The sequence below is a fragment of the Stegostoma tigrinum genome, chromosome 16 (genome assembly GCF_030684315.1).
Source record: "Stegostoma tigrinum isolate sSteTig4 chromosome 16, sSteTig4.hap1, whole genome shotgun sequence".
Taxonomy (NCBI): Eukaryota; Metazoa; Chordata; class Chondrichthyes; order Orectolobiformes; family Stegostomatidae; genus Stegostoma; species Stegostoma tigrinum.
The window spans coordinates 208,715-230,057 of NC_081369.1; the positions used below are offsets into that span (position 1 = coordinate 208,715).

At 42.9% G+C, this 21,343-nt stretch overlaps 1 protein-coding gene across 3 annotated transcripts in view; it reads left to right on the plus strand.

Annotated features, from left to right (window-relative positions):
- Positions 1-21,343, plus strand: part of ccdc102a (coiled-coil domain containing 102A) — a 172,157-nt gene that overhangs the window by 70,082 nt on the left and 80,732 nt on the right. For all 3 annotated transcript variants that reach the window (XM_048546642.2, XM_048546643.2, XM_048546641.2), the window contains exon 5: positions 11,035-11,151. In XM_048546642.2, the coding sequence (XP_048402599.1) occupies positions 11,035-11,151 (117 nt within the window). The remainder of the gene's footprint in view (positions 1-11,034; positions 11,152-21,343) is intronic.

Genomic DNA, 21,343 nt, shown 5'->3' on the forward strand with positions numbered 1-21,343 from the left:
TAACTTGCCCTCATTTATTTTCCTCCTTACTTTACTGTGTTTTTTGTCCTCCTTTGCTGAATTTATGCTAGTTGTTATGGACTAGACCAGACTCCCTCGGAATAATTTAACAAGGTAGCTTAGAGTCTAACTCTAACATATTTTAAGGACAAATGTCTGTTCCAATTGAAACACGACTGGTCAAAGTACTCAACATTAAATAAAACACAATTTTTTTTAAACGCTGTAGTTAAATTCCTGTTTCTTTGTATTTAAGAATATTTCAACTCTACTGGAAATTTAACAGAATAATAGATACAGTTACTAATTACATATTAATTGTTCCAGTATCCCATAAAACATCTCATAAGCACACCCTTTGACAAAAAGGCAGATTCAGACACCGATTCTCAAATGCAGCTTTCCAATCCAAGGGAAGAAAAATCAAGGAAAACTTGAGAGAGCGCAGCAGTCAGGAGACATTCACGGAAGCTCGCAATTCTGTTCAGACCCCAATAGCTCCTGACGCTACTGAAATACCAAATCCTAGAAACCCTAATCTGAGAGCTGCCCACACCCAATCGGGCTGCATTTATTAAAAAGTCCCCAAAACCCCTCAAGGTGTCTTCATCGGTTAGCTTGACACCTTGTTCAATCTCTGTCTTAAAAGAAAGCAGGACTAAATAACCCGTCAAGGCTACAGCATGTCCCACAGACTTGTGGGCTTTCACTCACTTTTTTGTATCTTTTTGCAGAGGTATATTTTTGCTGAGAGTCATGAATTGCTGCCTTAAATGTCTGCCGCTTACTTGTCTGTATGGGTAATCAATTTTCCTCTGTCTACTTTGGCTAACACTATCCTTATTTCAATGTAAATAAAGGGAATTATGTTAAACATAACTCATGTTTCTCACTTTCAAACTGAACATTAACTTCTCTCATTTTAGGATCACCGCTTTCTTGGCAATCTTTTACTCTGAGGATGTTTATTAATCCAGTCTTGTTATCCAGGATAGCTTTTTCCCTGAGTAACTCTGACCTATTGGTCTAGAAAACTATTCCTGCTGTACTCTCTCTGAATTTGTTGTTATAGTTACCCTTTCCAACGTGAAGATTCAAGACGCACATAATTATTGACTTTTTTTTAAATGCTTTGATTAAAGTTGATTTATACCCTTTGCTCGGGTGTAGCGATTGTCTGGGAGTGTATGCACTAGTCTGACCAACATTTTCTTTCTCTTGCTGATTGAATTAGGTGAGGGCTGTAGAGATTTTCCCTTTATTAGCCCATGCAAAAGCAAGTAGCAGAGTACAGGATTGAAATGAATACTGTTCTGCGCTGTTAGCTCAGTGTGAACATACCCAAAAGTGCACTCAGACCCTTTTGACTGTTTACTTCATAAAGATCATGCCACACAACTGTGTGCTCAGTATAAACTTAACAAAAGGATTTTCTTTTTAGTGATATTTGACATGTATGGGTTATTTCATACAATGCAGTGATGGAAGCATTCCTTGTAATACCTCCGGGATCATTAGAAGTGATGCGGTTTGAAATGCTGTCGAGTTTCAGTAATCAGGGTGCAGTACTGGAGGTGATCGGCAGAGGGACGTATTGTTGCATTCAAGGCAATATGCTGTTGTTTCAAACTCGATTGTTGCAGTCAAGAACTGTCAGGAAAATAAAAGTAATTTTTAACTATTAAGCCCTTCTGTATCTTAATTAAGGGTTTTGCTCAAAGGAGCAGTGCAGCTCTTGCAAAAATATTTGGCAACTGTATAGAAATAGAATGAGCTATTTTAATTTGGCATTTCTGTCACTTGGAATTTAACTTCAACTTTTCATCACTGGAGATGCTTCCATCTAACTGCAGTGTTAATTGGTCCTGAAGAGGCTTTATTTTGACAAAGTTAATGTGTCACAAGACCTGACAGGCTGTCGGGATTAGGAAATGTAAAAACATTTGAGGGGGAGTAGGCCATTTGATTCCTTGAGCCTGCTCTGCCATTCGGTATAATCTTTGTCAAGTTCTGTCCTAATCCTACCCTGTGTATATCATTTTAGTCACCAGCTATTTCTGCCTCCTCCTTGAAAACCCATGATGTTTTTGGACTCCACCACTTTCTGTGGTAGTGAATTCCACAGGCTCACCACTCCCTGGATGAAGAAATTTCTACTTGTCTCAGTCCTCAAAATTTTACTTATTATCCTTAAACTATGACCACTGTTTTAGGACTCTCCCACGATCAGACTCCTGTTTCCTGCATCTAAACTGTCCTGTCCTGTTAGAATTTTAAGCTTTCTGTGAGATTCCCCCCTCATTCTTCTAAATTCCAGTGAATACGATCCTAACTAAGTTAATCTCTCCTCATATCATTTCTGTCATCCGAGGAATCAATTTGGTAAACCTTCACTGCATTATAGCAAGAACACCCTCCCTCAGATAGGGATACTAAAAATGCACGCAGTATTCTAGGTGTGGCCTGACCAATGCCTTGTGTAAGTGCAGCAAGACAACCTTATTACTCTACTCAAATCACCTCACTATGAAGGCCACCATATAATTTGACCTCTTGACTACATGCTGCGTCTGTGCAGTTACATCCATTTATTGGTGCTCAAGAACATCCAGGTCTTGTTGAACATTCCCCCCTCTCAATTTGCATCCACTTAAGTAATAACCTCCCTTCCAATTTTGTCACCAAAGTGAGTAACCTCACATTTATATCTATTATACTGTATCTGCAATGCATTTGCCCACTTAGTCAGCCTATCGAAATCACACTTCAACATCTCTGCTGCATCCTCGCAGCTCGTGCTTCCACCTAGGTTTGTGTCGTGTGCACATTTTGTGATGTTGTATTTAATTCTCTCCTCTAAATCATTAAGGCCTATTGTGATTAGTTGGGGTCCTCGAACCAATTCCTGTTGTACCTTACTAGTCATGGCCTGTTAGTCAGAAAACGACATATTTATTCCTATTGTTTGTTTCCAATCTGTGAACCAATTTTCTATCTGTAAGATCATTCATATGTAGAGACTGGGAGTTGACTGGGCGGGGAGGGGGTGAGCTTGCATATTACGTTACCTCGGCTTTGTGGTAAATAATGATTCTGAACCTTTTATATCACTAATTTGAAGGACCTGATGTCATTGTGTAGAACTTTGGTGTAGGTCACAGTGACTATTTGATGAACTTATTGGCTCGAAGCATTGAATATGTTTTCTCAACACTTTTTTTTCAATTTGCTCACTGAAATTGGCCTGGGCTGCAAGGTCAGTGTTTATTACCCAGTTTAATTGTCTTCTAGAAGGTGGTGGTGAGCAGCCTTCTTGAACAGCAACAGTCTTCAAGGTGTAGGATTACATACAATGCCTTTAGGAAGGGAGTTCCAAAATTCTGATCAAGCAACACTGAAGGAACCGTGATATATTTCCAAGTCTGGATGCTGTGCGACTTGAAGAGAAACTTGTATGTGGTGGTGTTCCCATATATGTGTGACGCTTCTTGAATGTTGTTGGAGCTGCACTCATCCAGGCAAATGGAAAGTATTCCAGCATACTCTTGACTTTTGCCTTGTAGATGTTGAGCAGGCTTTGGGAAGTGAGGAAATGAGTTACTCATTGCAGAATTCCATAATATGTAGGTGTAGAAGTGGGCCATTTGGCACACCAAGTCTGCTCCACTAAGAGGCAGTTCTGAGGGAAGGGTCACCGGACCAGAAATGTTAACTTTTTTTTTTCTCCTCCACAGACGCTGCCAGACCTCCTGAGCTTTTCCAGCAATTTTGTTTTTGAAGTCTGCTCCACTGCTGAATGAAATTATGGCTGATCTGATAATCCACAATTCCATTTTCCTGCGTCTGATGTCAGCATTATTTTTCTTAGATAATGGGACCAAAATTGTTCACAGTATGCCAGCTGTAGGCTGACTTGTGCTCTGTATTGGTTTAGCAGAACCACCCTATTTTCATATTCCATTCCCTTTGTGAAATGAAGGCGAACATTCCAAATGCTTTCCGTTGTTCTGTTGCTTTCTGCAGTCTTCATCCATTTAAATAATATTTAGCTCTTCTCTATTCCTCCTATCAAAGTGCATAACCTCATATTTTCCAACATTATGGTTCCTCTGTAATTTTATGCTCACTTTTTTCAGCTGTCTATAGGCCCCTGCAGACTCTTTTGTATCAAACTCATTTTCACCTGTTTTTGCAACATAGTGCCTTTGAGAGCTACGGCACAGAAAAAGGCCCTTTTGGCCTATTGATTCAGTGTTGGTCAAACACAACAACCTAACTATTCTAACCCGATTTTTCCAGCACCGAGACTGAGCCCATAGCTTTGTTTACCTTGGCATTGCAAGTGTGCATCGACATGTTACTTAAGTGTTATGAGGATTTCTGACTATCACTGTTACAAGCAGTGATTTCTAGATTCCCTCCACCCTCTAGGTGAAAACCTTTTCCTTACATCGCCTCTAAGTCTTCTGTCCCTTGCCTTAAATCCCCTGGTCATTGAACTCTCTGTCAAGGTGAAACATCTGTTCACCCTATTGGTACCCCTCAATTTTTTTACATCTCAATCATGTTCCCCCTCAGTCTCATCTGCTCAAATTAAAACAACCTCGGTGTGTCCAATTTCTCTTGATTACTGAAACTCTCCAGTTGGAAAATTTCCTCTGCACCATCTCCAGTGCTATGATATCCCTCCTATAACGTGGATTCCAGAACTGCACACAATACTGTTGCTGTGGCCTAACCTATATTTCATACAGTTCCAACATAACTTCTCTCCTCTTAAAATCTATACCTTGACTCATAAAGGCAAGTATATTAAACACTTTCTTAACCACTTATCCACCTGTCCTAATATCTTCAGATACTGGTATATGTGGACACTGATCCATGGTGCTTCCAAAGGTTATCTGCAAACTTGGCTAGAGTAGATGTGCTTTCCTCACCCAAGTCATAAACAATACTGAGCCCCAGATCTGTACCAATGTTCCTCCAGCAAAAACCACAATTGCTGGAGGAACTCAGCAAGTTGGGCAGCTCTGTTTTCTCTGCACAGTTGCTGCCACACCTGCTGAGTTGCTCTTGAAATTTTTGGTTTTTGTTTGATTTCCAGCATCTGTAGATCTTTTGTTTTATCTTCGTGTTACTTGACCAACCACAGGTTGCCAACTAGAAGATGCTCCTTTTATCCCAACTCTCTCCTTTAATAGCTAGCCATAATCTTATTGCTCTAGGACAACAACAGAGGTTTGCCAGACTTGTTCCATGGATGACAGAGGGATTTCAAGATGGGAAGTAGTGAAATGGGCCTATGATCTCTGGAGTTTTCGAGAATGAGAAGTGACCACCTTGGAAATTTATATGATGCCAAATGCAAGTTAGATGAAGGTAAAACAAAAACAAAAATTGCTGGAAAACTCAGCAGGTCTGGTAGCATACGCAGAGAGAAATCAGCTGTTTCAGGTCCAGTGACCACCCTTAAGGTTCTGACTTCGAGCGTCCTGAGTTGGCATATCTACAACAACGGAGCAAAATTCAACTAATGGCCTTTTTAGAAAAGGGATCTTCCATCCTTACCTGGTCTAACCTCCATGTGATTCCAGATGCACAGCAATGTGTTTGACTCTTAACTGCTCTCTGGGCAATAACTGCTTTTGCATGTAATAAATGTAGCAATGCCCTCGTTCCATGAATGAACAATAAAAAAGGGGAATGTCACTTAGATCTGAGATGAGGAAAAATCCGTTTTATTCAGGACTGTGAACTTCTGGAATTCTCTGCCAGGAAAGCTTAGAAGCTCTGTTTTGAGTATCTTTAAGGGAGTAGTTAATACATTCCAAATAATGGATGCAACACATTGAAATTTTTGAGCAGCTGTGATTGTATTGAATGGCAGAGCAAGCACGATGGGTTGAATGGCTTACTCCTGCTCCTATGTTCCAATGCCTACAGGACTATGTTTGCCCTTTTTATTTCTCATGCCTAGTTTAATGCCAGGTTTTGTTCCCTTTGATATAACTGAGTGCAGTGTTTTAGAGGGCATTTAAGAGTCAGTCAACCACATTTCTGTGGATCTGGAGTCGCACTTAGGCAAATTTCCTTTCCCAAAGAACATTAGTGAACAACATGAGTTCATATAACAATTAGTAGTGGTCTTGTGGCCACCATTAGTCTTTTAACTCGAGACTTTTTTTTTTAATTCAAATTTCACACCCTGCTGTGTGATTCAAACTTGCATTACCTTGCTCTGTGGCTTACCATTCCAGCAATGATACCATGACACCATTGTGCCCCCTGTTAAATGCTCCCCTTCTAATGCTGAATCTCCTTTAATGAAAGGCACAGATTTTGGTGGTTCAGATAATGTTGAGAAGTTTGCTTTCGTAAATAGTTTTCAGTTTTTATCTCAGCTGACACGTGTGAGGTCATCTAAAGTTCTCTGCACAGTATGCAAGGTGCTCATTGGCTTATCATTAAGTTTGCAGATCTGCATTTATTGTTTTACGTCGCCCAGTTCCACTTGAAGTCTGGTAGCATCTGTGGAGAGAAATCGGAGTTAACATTTTGGGTCGAGTGGCAGTAATTCTGAGGCAGGGTCACTGGACCGGAAATGTTAATGCTGATTTCTCTCCACAGATGCCACTAGACTTGCTGAGCTTTTACAGCAATTTGTTTTTGTTTTTTTCGTTTTGTAGCATTCACGGTTCCTTTGGTTTCCACTTGCAGTCAAATGCTTTAAATAAGTGCATAAATTTGGTAAGTTTCTTTTTCTTCTAACTGTCCAATAAATTTCCTTTTTAAAAATTCTTCTCCCGTTCCTTGCAAACAGCAAATTCCAGGTCCGGGCGCGTGTTTCTCCCCCCCGCCCCCCATCCTCGCCGTGTGCGCACGCGCTCCCGCCCCCTGGCCCCGTTCGCCCCGTGCGCTCGCTCGCCCCGTGTGCGCGCGCTTCCCTTCCGCGCACGCGCTTCTCTCCCCCCCCGCCCCCGCTCCCGCTCAATAACTGGCCTCGCAGAGCAGATAGTCAATAACAGTTTGCTGACAGATTAGTGTCATCTGATACATTTCTTGGGTGCCTCTTTACAATAAAACCTAACCTTCAAACCCAGACTACAAGAGTGAATCCGCTTTAGAGTCTATGTTCCTGTGCTTAATTAGTACTCATGGGTGGGGAACTTGTATCCTTATGCATTAACTTAACCTGTGACAGCATTCATGCCACTTGTATCATCATCTCACAGACAGCTGTTCAATTGCTGTGAATCTGGCCTTGAATGATAGTGTTCATTGGAATGATACTTTGCTATCAAGGTTTGTTGTTTGTTGTAGAGGAGGAAGCAAACAATGGTGTCAAAACACTGAAGAATTGATAACTTGAAGGTCTTCTATGTATGACTGTCCCAGGCAATGAAAGTATTGTTTCAGGGACAAGCACACATAGAAAGTTAACAAGCCATCGTCACAGCACAGCGTGCGATAGGGTTAGGGTTAGGGTTAGCACAGCGTTTCAGCAGAGGCATTCTCATGCTTTTAAAGGCTATTTTATTCAAATTTTTCTCAGTTCTGGTGAAAGCTTATTGATCCAAAACAATGACACTGTTTTCTCCACGGGCACTGCCTGACCTTCCAGTGTTTCTTGTTTCCAGGATCCACTGTATTCTGTACTAAGTCACATCAACCCGCTTGAGATCTTTTATGTTTCGTTTAAGTTACTCCTTACAGTTCTAAACTCCAGTAGATACAAGCCTAATCTGTCTGACTTTACCTCAGGAGGTGGTTTAGTGAGGATTTAAAGGAAATGTTTTTACTCAGATGGAAGTGGAAGATTCTGGAGTGCATTGCCAAGAAGAATAGTTGAGAAATCTAACCCGTCAATGTTCTAAAAAAGTATTTGGATGAATATTTGAAGAATCATAACATTCAAGAATGTGAGCGTAATACTGGAAAGTGGGATTGCTGTAGGTAGTAGTGCTGTTTAACGACTGTGTTCTCAAGAGGATCTTTGAGCCTTACTTAATATCTTCTCTGAAACCACACGGAAGAACTGGTTTTTTAGCATTTACATCAAGAAGTTTAAATCTATCTCCGATCAAGTTCTGTTCATCCTCCATTATGATGAAGAGAAATTCTCCCAAATGTGGACCATTTCCCCTACTGGGAAGCTACCTCTTATCTAAGGCTGACATCGATGTGAAGATTCACCATAGCGCACAATTTGTGAGCTCCACCTTTGGTAGCCTAAGGATGAGAGTCCTTGACCATTTCCTCTATGCTGATACCAACATCTTTGTGCTTAAGGTGCCTGAGTTCTGAGATCCAAAGCAAACATTTTCTACCCAGCTGTAGTAAGGTACTTGAATGAGAGGAGGACAAATTGTTTTGGAGGAACCTCCCGTGTGCTGGAACACGGTTGTTTGAGAATACCTGGAGGCAAATGGCAGATGGGAAAAGATCTGGAAAAGGAACGCCGGCAATATTGAGGCCAAAGACCAATTTCATCACCTGGAACACTTGCCAATATCAGCTCAGATGTTGGGAATCCTTCAGCAAGTAACTCATCTCCTAACTCTCCAAAGCCTTGCCAGTTATCTACAAGGCACAAGTCAGGAGTGTGATTGAACAGTCTTCACTTGTCTGGATGAGTGCAGCTCCAACAACATTTGAAGTGTGGCATCCTGGAACTAAATCATAAGGACGACAGGGAGAATAGCTATTTGGATACAAAATTGGTACCAAGGTAGGGGACAGAGGGTGATGGTGGAGGAAAGTTGCTTTTTAGATTGGAGGTCTCTGTACCACAAGAATCGATGCTGGGCCCACGGCTCTTAGTCATTTTAATATAAACTACTTGGAGGTATAGTTACTACATTTTCAGATGATACCAAGATTGGTGTAGTGGGCAGCCAAGAAGCTTACCTAAGAGTAAACAGCGCCTGGATTGGATGGGTCAAATGGCCGAGGAGTGGCAGTGGACTTCAATCTAGATAAATATGAGGTGCTACATTTTGGAAAGGCAAATCAGGGCAGGACTTATACACTTAATGGTAAGGCTCTGGGAAGTGTTGCTGGATAAAGAGACCTTGGAGTGCAGGTTCATTGTTCCTTGAAAGTGGGATTGCAGGTAGACAGAGTAGTGAAAAAGGCATTTGGTATGCATGCCTTTATAGGCCACAGCACTGATTGAGAGTTAGGACATTGTTTTGTGTCTATACAGGACATTGGTTAGGCCACTTTTGAAATACTGCGTACAATTTTGGTCTCTGTTATAAGCAAGATGTTGTTAAACTTGACAGGGTTCAGGAAAGATTTATAAGGATGTTGACATGATTAGAAGATTTGAGCTGTCGGGAGAGGCTGAATAGGTGGCGGGAATTTATCCCTGGAGTGTCAGAGGCTGAGGGATGACCTTATACAATTTTATAAAACCATAAGGGACTTGGATAGGGTAAATAGTCAAGGTCTTTTCCCCAGTGTAGGGTAGTACAGAACTGGAGGGCATAGGTTTAAGGTGAGAAGGTGAAGATTTGAGACCCAAGGGACGACTTTTTCACGTGGAGGGTGGTGCCTATATGCAATGAGCTGCCAGAGGATGTTGTACAATGACAACTTTTAAAAGGCATCTAGATGATTAGATGACTAGGAAGGGTTTAAAGGGACATGGGCCAAATGCTGGCACATGGCACTAGATTAATTTAGGGCATCTAGTTGGCATGGACGAGTTGGACTGAAGGACCTGTTTCCTTGGTGCCCATCTCTGACTCTCCCAACCATTTGATAGGTATTACGTTTCCAAACATGTACTGTCTCCACACTGAATCTAAGTAGTGTGCACCATCTCCAGATGAACTGCGGAAAATCACTCGGGCTCCTTAAATAGCACTTTCCAAACCCATGACTTCCACCATGTAGTAGGACAAAGGCAGCAGAAGCATGGGCACGCTATCACATGCAAATTTCCCTCCAAGCCACTCAACAGTTTGACATGGAATGTCTTGCCATTCTTTCAATCTCTCTGGATCAAAATCCTGGAATTCCCTCCCTTAGTAACATTGTGGTGCACAACCTGACGTGAAGGTGTGACCTGTAAGGAAAAAAGTGAATGTGTGTCAAATAGATTTGAGACCATGGGGAAATGACATTGGTCTGCTTGTATTCAACGAAAACATTGTTTCTGGTGGTATGTAATTGCTGATCTTCTTATGTTTGGGTAGCCAGCTGCACTTTTGATATGTGATCGTTAACAGTTTGTACAATGCCAGTGCATCAATTATTACCTGTATGTAACTGCATATTAAACATTATAGTTTCTAAAATTTTTCTTGATGAGTGCAGGTCTGTCATTACCTGTCAACACTATAAAAGGCCACTGACAGCCCTGCTTCTCGAGGTTGAACTTGCGCTGTGACCCATCTTGTGCCGATAACTTCAGTTCATAGAAACATAGAACAAAAATTGGAACAGATTGCTGCATAATAACAATATTGTGGAGACAGGAGAATGATGGGAGTCATTTCAGCTCAATAATTTAATCTCAAGGTTCAGATGCTGGTTCATGAACCACTTGAGCATTGATGTTTTATGATATCACCTGAATCCATTGATTAAGTTACTGTCTTGATCCTGCTCACAGGCAGTGTTTCTGTCGATATAAATGATAGCGTAGCAAAGCTGGAAGCTATTCATTATCCCTTCTCAGTGGGCAGTGTTTACCATGTAGAAAGCCTATAATAGTTAACTCCTTCCTCCTCACCATGTACTATATCTAACTGACAATTTAAGGTCATTCAGTAAGCCAGGATTGTGGCCAAGGTTGGATAATTTAAATGATTTACAATGTTCTTCCCATGGCTCGATTTATAATTGAATTCTGAAAAGATAGACCAGAAAAAAAGTACTCTGGATTTTGATTTGTAAGTATGCAAAGAAATGAGTCTATTTATTAATATTTGCCACATTCTTACTCACACTGTATCTCAAAGCCTTTCAAAGCAGAAATTGTTTCAATAGTGTTAACATGTGATCTGTGATTTCTGATTTTAGCTGAACATTTTAAAAGAAGTCCATCAAGATGAGTTGGGTCGGATATCTGAAGACCTGGAAGATGAACTGGGAGCTCGATCCAGCATGGATAAGAAACTTGCAGAGCTGCGAGCTGAGGTACTTGATACTGGCATGTCTGCCTATCGTCAGGGGTGTGTGCGTGTGTGTGTGTGTTTCTGTACAGTTGTAGTAAGGATTTCGGGCTACTTCGGAATAGAGGTGGACCCTCCAGCCCGTAGGTCAGTTGCGCCATTTAATTCAGTCATTGCTAATTAGCAACTAAAACTGCATTTTTGAAGAAGGGTCCAGGCCCAAAACGTCAGCCTTCCTGCTCCTGAGATGTTGCTTGGCCTGCTGTGTACGTCTAGTTCTATACCTTGTTATCTCCATTAATACACCGTTGCTGCATTTCTGTTGGCACAGCACCCTTACCTCTCAAAGCATGTATTGATATCTGTCCTGAAAATCTCCATTTGCACTAGCCTTCCTTGACCCACCTCACCTGAAGCTGCATCAACCTTTCAGTCTTGTATTATGTGGAGTTTAAAAGAATCAGCGTTGATTTTATTGAAGCATGCAAAGTTTTTAGAGAGTTCATCAGGGTGGATGCAGAAAGAATATCTCCCCTGGGTAGAAATGAGAAGGGGCGCTGAGATCCTAAAACCAAAGGACACAGTCTTGGAATTTTGAAAAAAAGGAATGAAGGTGATGATAAAATGTGAGGCTGGATGAACACAGCAGGCCCAGCAGCATCTTGGGAGCACAAAAGCTGACGTTTCGGGCCTAGACCCCTTCATCAGAGAGGGGGATGGGGAGAGGGTTCTGGAATAAATAGGGAGGGAGGGGGAGGTGGACCGAAGATGGAGAGAAAAGAAGATAGTTGGAGAGGAGAGTATAGGTGGGGAGGTGATAGGTCAGTCCAGGGAAGACGAACAGGTCAAGGAGGTGGGACGAGGTTGGTAGGTAGGAGATGGAGGTGCGGCTTGGGGTGGGAGGAAGGGATGGGTGAGAGGAAGAACAGGTTAGGGAGGCAGAAACAGGTTGGACTGGTTTTGGGATGCAGTGGGTGGAGGGGAAGAGTTGGGCTGGTTGTGTGGTGCAGCTGGGGGAGGGGAGATTTTGAAGCTGAAGTCCACATTGATACCATTGGGCTGCAGGGTTCCTAAGCGGAATGAGTTGCTGTTCCTGCAACCTTCGGGTGGCATCATTGTGGCACTGCAGGAGGCCCATGATGGACATTTCATCTAAAGAATGGGAAGGGGAGTGGAAATGGTTTGCGACTGGGAGGTGCAGTTGTTTATTGTGAACCGAGCGGAGGTGTTCTGCAAAGCGGTCCCCAAGCCTCCGCTTGGTTTCCCCAATGTAGAGGAAGCCACACCGGGTACAACGGATGCAGTATACCACATTGGCAGATGTGCAGGTGAACCTCTGCTTAATATGGAAAGTCATCTTGGGGCCTGGGATAGGGGTGAGGGAGGTGGTGTGGGGGCAAGTGTAGCATTTCCTGCGGTTGCAGGGGAAGGTGCCGGGTGTGGTGGGGTTGGAGGGCAGTGTGGAGCGAACAAGGGAGTCACGGAGAGAGTGGTCTCTCTGGAATGCGGACAAGGGTGGGGATGGAAAAATGTCTTGGGTGGTGGGGTCGGATTGTAGATGGCGGAAGTGGAGGATGATGCGTTCTATCCGGAGGTTGGTAGGGTGGTGTGTGAGAACGAGGGGGATCCTCCTTTGGGCGGTTGTGGCGGGTGCGGGGTGTGAGGGATGTGTTGCGGGAGACGCGGTCAAGGGCGTTCTCGACCACTGTGGGGGGGAAAGTTGCGGTCCTAGAAGAACTTGGACATCTGGGACGTGCGGGAGTGGAATGCCTCATCATGGGAGCAGATGAGACGGAGGAATTGGGAATAGGGGATGGAATTTTTGCAGGAGGGTGGGTGCGAGGAGGTGTATTCTAGGTAGCTGTGGGAATCGGTGGGCTTGAAATGGACATCAGTTACCAGCTGGTTGCCTGAGATGGAGACTGAGAGGTCCAGGAGGTGAGGGATGTGCTGGAGATGGCCCAGGTGAACTGAAGGTTGGGTTGGAAGGTGTTGAAGTGGATGAACTGTTCGAGCTCCTCTGGGGAGCAAGAGGCGGCGCCGATACAGTCATCAATGTACCGGAGGAAGAGGTGGGGTTTGGGGCCTGTGTAGGTGCGGAAGAGGGACTGTTTCACGTAACCTACAAAGAGGCAGGCATAGCTGGGGCCCATGCGGGTGCCCATGGCCACCCCCTTAGTCTGTAGGAAGTGGGAGGAGTCAAAAGAGAAGTTGTTGAGTGTGAGGATGAGTTCGGCTAGGCAGGTGAGGGTGTCGGTGGAGGGGGACTGGTCGGGCCTGCGGGACAGGAAGAAGCGGAGGCCATCTGCATGCGGAATGCAGGTGTATAGGGACTGGACGTACATGGTGAAAATGAGGTGTTGGGGGCCAGGGAATTGGAAGTCCTGGAGGAGCTGGAGGGTGTGGGTGGTGTCACGGACGTAGGTAGGGAGTTCCTGGACCAAAGGGGAGAAAATGGAGTCCAGATAGTGATGTATGTTTGTTTTTTCCCGACCTTAGAGGAATGTAAAAGCCTGGCCACTGAGTGAATTCTGTTCAAAGCACAATCAGTTTCGAGATGCTGAAGATTTGAAGGGGATAATATTTGAAAATGGCATTTATCTAGATGATCAGCCATGATGTAGTTAAATGGTGGACTAAGCTTGTAGAGCAAAATAGCCTCCTGTTCCTTTTGTTTCAATGAAAAAGTACCTCATAAGATGCTATCTGTTGTGCAACTGAATTCTCAGCCACCTGCTGCCACCACAGGCCTTTTCTTTCTCAGTCTTCTCTCTTTCTGGCGATGTTTAATTTTCTCTGGTTCTAATAATGGGCAGATTTTAACGTACATGTTAGATGACAGTTGGCTTGAACTCCCACTGCCCACCTTCTGACCATTTTTGCTGTGTCTTCCCCTACGAGCTCAGGATCTTTCCTCAAAAGTTAACTTCAAATTTCTGGATTTCCTGTACAAGTCTAGTCTCAAAACCACTGTTCAGGATCAAATAGTACAGAATTTCATAATCAGACTGAATTGCTTTGCCTCAGGTTTGCTGCTCTGTTGCTTACATTTTAAAGGAACTTTGATCGGCTTTAGCTGGTCCTCACCACTGCTAAAATGCAACATCAGGTCCTTCCAAGCCTGTAATTGGACAGTTTTTTTCAACTTGGTTGCAATTTACTCCCTGGTGAGAGTTCTGGGTTTTAGCCCAATAACATCTGTTTCTTCAGGTTTTCCTGGTGATCTCCAACTTCACTGTTATCTTTCTGTCCAGTTTTACAGTTTCTGTTTGTTAGATCTTGCTATGTGCACATTGTTTCCAGCACTATAATGATGATGGTCATACTTCAAAATTGAATCTGCTGTTAGGATGATAACAAACTGAAAGAAAATCCACACAATATGGCATAAGTCGGAGGATTGAGGAAGTTTTAAAAACCAACGAAAGATCAAACAAATTGTTAAGCTGAAGAGAATAAACTTTGAGGACAAACTTAGAAGTGTTATCACTGTGTACAGCTTGGACTTCTCAAAACATTAAAAAATGTGTTATGAACCCCCCCCCCCATTGATTTTTATTCTTATCAGGTTTGGTTTGGAGCTGTGAACTTTGAGCTGAAGATGACCTATGGACTGTGGGTACATGCTTGTGTTTTTAAAAGAAAAAAGGAAAGGGTCAAACCATAAGGCCATAGGATATAGCAACTGAACTAGGCCATTGGGCTCAGAGTTTGCTGCACATTCGGTCATTGCTGACATATTTCTCGACCCATTCTCCTTCTTCCCCTTAACCTTTGACTTGGAGTTAGAAATATACAGCACAGAAACAGACCCTTAGGTGCAATTCGTCCATGCCGACCAGATATCCTAAATGAATATAGTTCTGCTTGCTAGCATTTGGCCCAAATCCCTCTTAAACCCTTCATAATCATATACCCATTCAGATGCCTTTTAAATGTTATAATTGTACCAGCCTCCACCTCTTCAGAGATGAAGTTGTTGCCCCTTTTTAAATCTTTACGATCGCTCCTTAAACCTATGACCTCTAATTTTAGACTCCCCCAGCCTGGGGAAAAGTCCTTGTCTATTTACCCTAACTGTGCCCCTCATAATTTTATAAACCTCTATAAGGTCACCTCTCTGCCTCTGACGTTCCAGGGAAAATAGCCCCAGTTTATTCAGCCTCTCTCTATAGCCCAAACCCTCCAACCCTGGCAACATCCCAGTAAATGTTTTCTAATCCCTTTGAAGTTTCACCACATCCTGTGTATAGCAGGGAGACAAGAACTGCGCGCAGTATTCCAGTCATGGCCTCACCCCATGTCCTTTACAGCACAGCATGACCTCCCATCTCCTAAATTCAATGCACTGATTAATAAAGGCCTGTACACTAAATGCTCCTTCACTTTACTATCTACCTGTGACTCCACATTCAAGGCCCTATGAGCCCGCATGCCAAGGTCTCTTTGTTCAGCAACACTGTTCAGGACCTTACCATTTAAGTGTCTAAGTCCTGTCCTAATTTGCTTTTCCAAAATGCAGCATCTCACATTTATTTCTTTACTCATCAATAACCTATCTATCCCAGTCTTAACGATGCTCAATGACTTGGCCACCACAACCTTCTGTGACATCGAGCTTCACAGATTCAGCATCCTCTGGCTGAAGAAATTCGGCCTCATCTCAGTTCTACAGGGTTGGCTTTTCACTCTGAAGCTGTGCTGTCAAACCCTAGATAATAAAATGTGAGGCTGGATAAACACAGCAGGCCCAGCAGTATCTTAGGAGCACAAAAGCTGACGTTTCGGGCCTAGACCCTTCATCAGAGAGGGGGATGGGGTGAGGGTTCTGGAATAAATAGGGAGAGAGGGGGAGGCGGACCGAAGATGGAGAGAAAAGAAGATAGGTGGAGAGGAGAGTATAGGTAGGGAGGGGATAGGTCAGTCCAGGGAAGACGGACAGGTCAAGGTTAGTAGGTAGGAGATGGAGGTGTGGCTTGGGGTGGGAGGAAGGGATGGGTGAGAGGAAGAACAGGTTAGGGAGGCAGAAACAGGTTGGACTGGTTTTGGGATGCAGTGGGTGGAGGGGAAGAGCTGGGCTGGTTGTGTGGTGCAGTGCGGGGAGGGAACGAACTGGGCTGGTTTTGGGATGCGGTGGGGGAAGGGGAGATTTTGAAGCTGGTGAAGTTCACGTTGATACCATTGGGCTGCAGGGTTCCCAGGCGGAATATGAGTTGCTGTTCCTGCAACCTACGGGTGGCATCATTGTGGCACTGCAGGAGGCCCATGATGGACATGTCACCTAAAGAATGGGAGGGGAGTGGAAATGGTTTGCGACTGGGAGGTGCAGTTGTTTATTGTGAACTGAGCAGAGGTGTTCTGCAAAGTGGTCCCCAAGCCTCCACTTGGTTTCCCCAATGTAGAGGAAGCCACACCGGGTACAGTGGATGCAGTATACCACATTGGCAGATGTGCAGGTGGACCTCTGCTTAATATGGAAAGTCATCTTGGGGCCTGGGATAGGGGTGAGGGAGGTGGTGTGGGGGCAAGTGTGATCACTGTCAAATTCTAGTCTCTTATCCTAGGGCAGCACGGCGGCTCAGCGCTTAGCACTTCTGCCTCTCAGCACCAAGGACCCCGGTTCGATTCCGCTCTTTGGTGGCTGTCTGTGTGGAGTTTGCACATTCTCCCTGTGTCTGTGTGGGCTTCCTCCCACAGTCCAAAGATGTGGAGGTTAGGTAGATTGGTCATGTTAAATTGCCCATAGTGTCTGAGGCAGTATAAGTTAGGTGAATTAGACAGAAAAAATGCAGGGTTACAGGGGTAGTATAGGGAGTATGAGTGGGATGCTCTTCAGAGGGACAGTGTGGACTTGTTGGGCCGTATGGCCTGTTCCTGCACTGTAGGTATTGTATGATTCTCCTGCCTGAGGAAACAACATCTCCAAATTCACTCTATCAGGGCCTCTGAGTTCTCGAAATTTCAGTAAGTTGTTTGTTTGTGAGACCAGGGATAAATATAAATTATAGGTTGGTTCTTGATCAAATATAGATGTTTTAATATATAGATGCCAAATATAGATGCCAGGAAAACAGTATGTTAAACCTAATAACAGATGTTTGACCAATAACAGATGTTTGACCAACAACAAGGGGAGGCGATGGCCTTGTGGTATTATCTCTGGTCAGTTAATCCAGAGATCCAGATAATGTTCAGGGGACCTGGATTTGAACAGCAGGTTGTGGAATTTGAATTCATTAAAATATCTGGAATTAAGAATTGGATAATGACCATGAATGCATTGCTGGTTGTCAGAAAAACCCATCTGGTTTACTGGTGTCTTTTAGGGAAGGAAACTGCTATCATTACCTGTTCTGGCCCTCTTGTGACTCCAGCCCCACAGCAACGTGGTTGACTCTTAACTGCCCTTTGGGCAATTACGGATGGGCAATGAATGCTGTCTAGGCAGTGATGCCCTCATTTCTTGAATCAATAAAGAAAAAAGTACCTGGGAATTGGGTTCAGCAAGTCTGGGAGGATACCATTGGTGTTAATTTTGAAGGTTTTAGTATTATTGTGTTGCAAATAGAGGTAGGAAGGCTGATTTGATTTGGCTGTCTGACTTCATAACAAAAGGGAGAGGAAACAGAAACACATGCTATTAGAGATCAAGGCTCGGGAACCAGGGAATGGCCTAGGAGTTATATAAATACTGTGCCATTTTTCACAGTAGCATTTCAAAAAGAATAAAGAATAAAGAATTAATGATCATCAGGCGGAAAGGTAGTGAATACAACTATCAATAAAGAAAACGGTGCCTGAGAAACTAATGGGGTTAAAGACCAATACGTCCCCTGGCCCTGATGGTATGCATTCTAGGATATTAAAGGAGATAGTGGATGCACTGGTAATTTTCTAGTAATCTTTAGATTCTGGTAAGTTCCCAGAAAGTTGTAAAACTGCTAATTTAACACAGTTGCCCATAAAGGGACGGAGGCAAAGAAAAAACATGTAACAATAGGCAAGTTAGTTTGATAAGTCACTGGAAAATGTTCACGTCCACTCAAAAGAATGTAACAGCAGAGCATTGAGAAAGACAAAACACAATCGAGTGACAAATTGACAAAGTGATCAATTGCTAAAATTCTTGGAGGATGTGACAAACAGAATAGATGAATGGGAAGCAATGGATGTAATAGCTTTGGATTTCCAGAAGGCTTTTGATGAAGTACCACACATCGGACAGTTGGCAAGTGCGGGATTTTGAAGTAATCAGTCGCCTTAAAATCTTGTACGAACTGTTGCATGTTCTTTTGATAACATCAACTGTTTAGTAGGTTTTACTTCCAAGGAGTAAAATGTTAGGCATCTTTTCAGCCTGAGGAGAGTAAAAATAATCACTTCCGGTGGGTGATGTGATGAAGCTTGAATAGTTTATTGGGGTTAACATTTAATCTGCTTTTAAACTATTTACTTAAATAGGTGAGGCAGTGTGTGCTAAATAAAGGGCCTCTGTATAACCAGCAGTAAGTAAAGTGTGGAAGTTTGGTAAGTGTAGGAGTTAGGTGAAGTGTAGCACAAAAGTCATTTTTTTTCCCCATCTGCTGTCTTGTTTTTGTTACTATTTACACAAATCTGTTACGCAGAAGCAGACAAGAGCCCAAGACCAGGGAGATTGTGAAAACTTAGCTAAGAAACACAGGGATATGTAAAGTCAGTGACTAAGAGATTAAAGTTAAGGTAAACGGAGTATTATTAAGATTAAGTAATTTGAAAAGTTATCAAGTAACGGAGTTTGTGTAGATCATGGCAGGTGAGATCAGTCGAGTAGAATGTGTAACAAAAACAGAAGTTGCTGTAAAAGCACAGTAAGTCTGGCAGCATCTGTGAAGAAAAAATCAGAGTTAATGTTTCTGGTCCGGTAACCCTTTCTCGGAGTAGAATTTGTAACCTGTCACTTGTGGGAGGTTATGGGCCCGACTGGTGTCCTGGATGGCCATGTGTAGGAAGTGTTCCCAACTGCAAAAACTTGAAGCTCAGCACCAGCTAGAAGAATAGCATCTCACTTTACACTTGGGGACTGTTTTGGACCAGACCAGACCCTCTCAAAATATATTAATAAGATAGCCTAGACCCTAACTTTTTCTTATTTTAATGCTAAGTGCCTGGCATTTCTTTCCAGATATTATTCAATTGGTCAATGGAGGAAGGGACAGAGAGCACGTACCAGGTGGGAGTGGAAAAAATGAGTGGCTGTGTGATCCAGCAGAGAATCTGCACAGCTGTCTGCCTGTGCTGTTTAGTAACAAGTATCTCTTGCTTTGAAGCAAAACACACTTTAACTATAGTCTACAAATACAACAAAACAGAGGAAATTGAAATAACTTCAACTCTATTGGAAAACCTAACAGAATAATAGATTATTTTACTACTAAACTGTAACTGTTCCAATGTAGTAGCGTCTCACAAAGGCAAAAATCAAAGCCAGTTTTGCTATAACGTAACAGTTATACCTGCGCAACATCACGTTACAGAAAGTCGTGCTATAGAAATAATTGGGCCTATGAGAAAAGCAGGGTTGGAGCAGACCACCACAAAATATAACTCAAAATTGCTCAGAGATCACTCTCTAACATAAAGGATAGCACAGTTTAAATAAATGTTTAATTCATATCTAATAATGAAATGAAAGTAAATTTAACATCTTATCCTGAAAAAAGTCAAGGTAACTTGCTGGGGTAGGAGATTTTGAGGTCCATGTTGTTGGCGCTAACATGACACGTATTCAGGACAAAGCCTGCAAAACAGTCATGTGATGTTGACGTATACTCCTCTGTGCACCGATGGAATTGCGTTATAGCCAACACAAGTTTGTGTTTTAGAAATAGCACTCCCCTATTTGTCAGTCGCGTTATAGCTAATTCACGTTGCCAGAACACACATTATAGCAGAACTGACTGTGTAATTGCATTCAAGATGGAAGGTGGGAAGAAGTTGTGGCTGTAAGAGTTGTTCCTTTCTTTTGAGGTATTTTCAGTGATGGAGCTGATTTCCTTTAAAGTTTGGAGCAGTAATTACTTCTTTTATAAGCTGTTGCATTGTTTTGGAATTTTGGTGGGGAAAAGGATCAAACACCAGTACTTCCTTCCTCCTTTTTTGGAGAGAGAGTATATACCACGTGGGAGGTGAAAAAATTGAGTGGCTGTGTGACCCAGCAGAGAACCCGCATGGCTGGCTGCCTCTGTTGTTTAGTAACAAGTGTCTCAGTTCATTCCAAGAAAAATGAACAGCCAGTGAAATTCACAGCTGACCTTGGAAAAACCTGTGTGGGGAGCTCACAACAGCTAAGTGGCTTATTTTTAAAAAGTGTAACTTTTTTTTGTTGGTAAATCTACAGTAGTGAGTAGAGTGTTTTATTGAGGTCTGTCTTGTTTAAACTTTAAAAATATAAAAGATAGGTACTCAGTTATTCTGGAGCAGTGTTTTTAGAGCTGTAAGACTGTTTTCCAGGTCTGTAGATTAAGTGCAAAGATGGCATTTTGTAGAATGATAGATGTGGGAAATTATGGGGAGTTTCCATGTCACTGATAATTATGTCTGCAGAAAGTATGCTTGGTTGTGAATCCTACCGGATTACATGGATCTGTTAAAGCAGCAGTTAGAGGTAATGATGAATTTACAGGAGTCAGGAAATGTGATGGATAGCAGTTTCAGGCAGGGAGAAAAACCGTAGATGCATTCGGATGAATGTATGACTTCCTGGAAAGGTAGGAGGAATAGGCAGGATGTGCTGGAGGCTCCTGTGGCTATCCCCATCTCAAACAAGGATGCTGCTTTTGGAAAATATAGGGGGTGTTGGACTCTCAGGGGAATGTAGCACTGACAGCTATGTTTCTGCTACCAAGTCTAGCTCTACTGTAATGAAGGGTAGGTCAAGTTTCAAACAATCAGTTGTGATAGGGGACTGTCTAGTCAGAGGAACAGGTAGATGATTCTACGGCCAACAACAAGACATCAGAATGATGTGTTGCCTCCTTGGCACCACGCTCAAAGATACATCAGAGTGGGTGCAGAATATTCTGAAAGTAGAGAGAGACCAGCAGGAGGTTATTGTACTCATTGGAACTAATGACATAGGACGAGAAGAGCGTAAGGTTCTGTAGCACATCCTGAACGGGGAGGGTGATAACAGAGGGTGTGATACATATTGGTTCCAGCTGTGTAGGTTGAATGCGCTC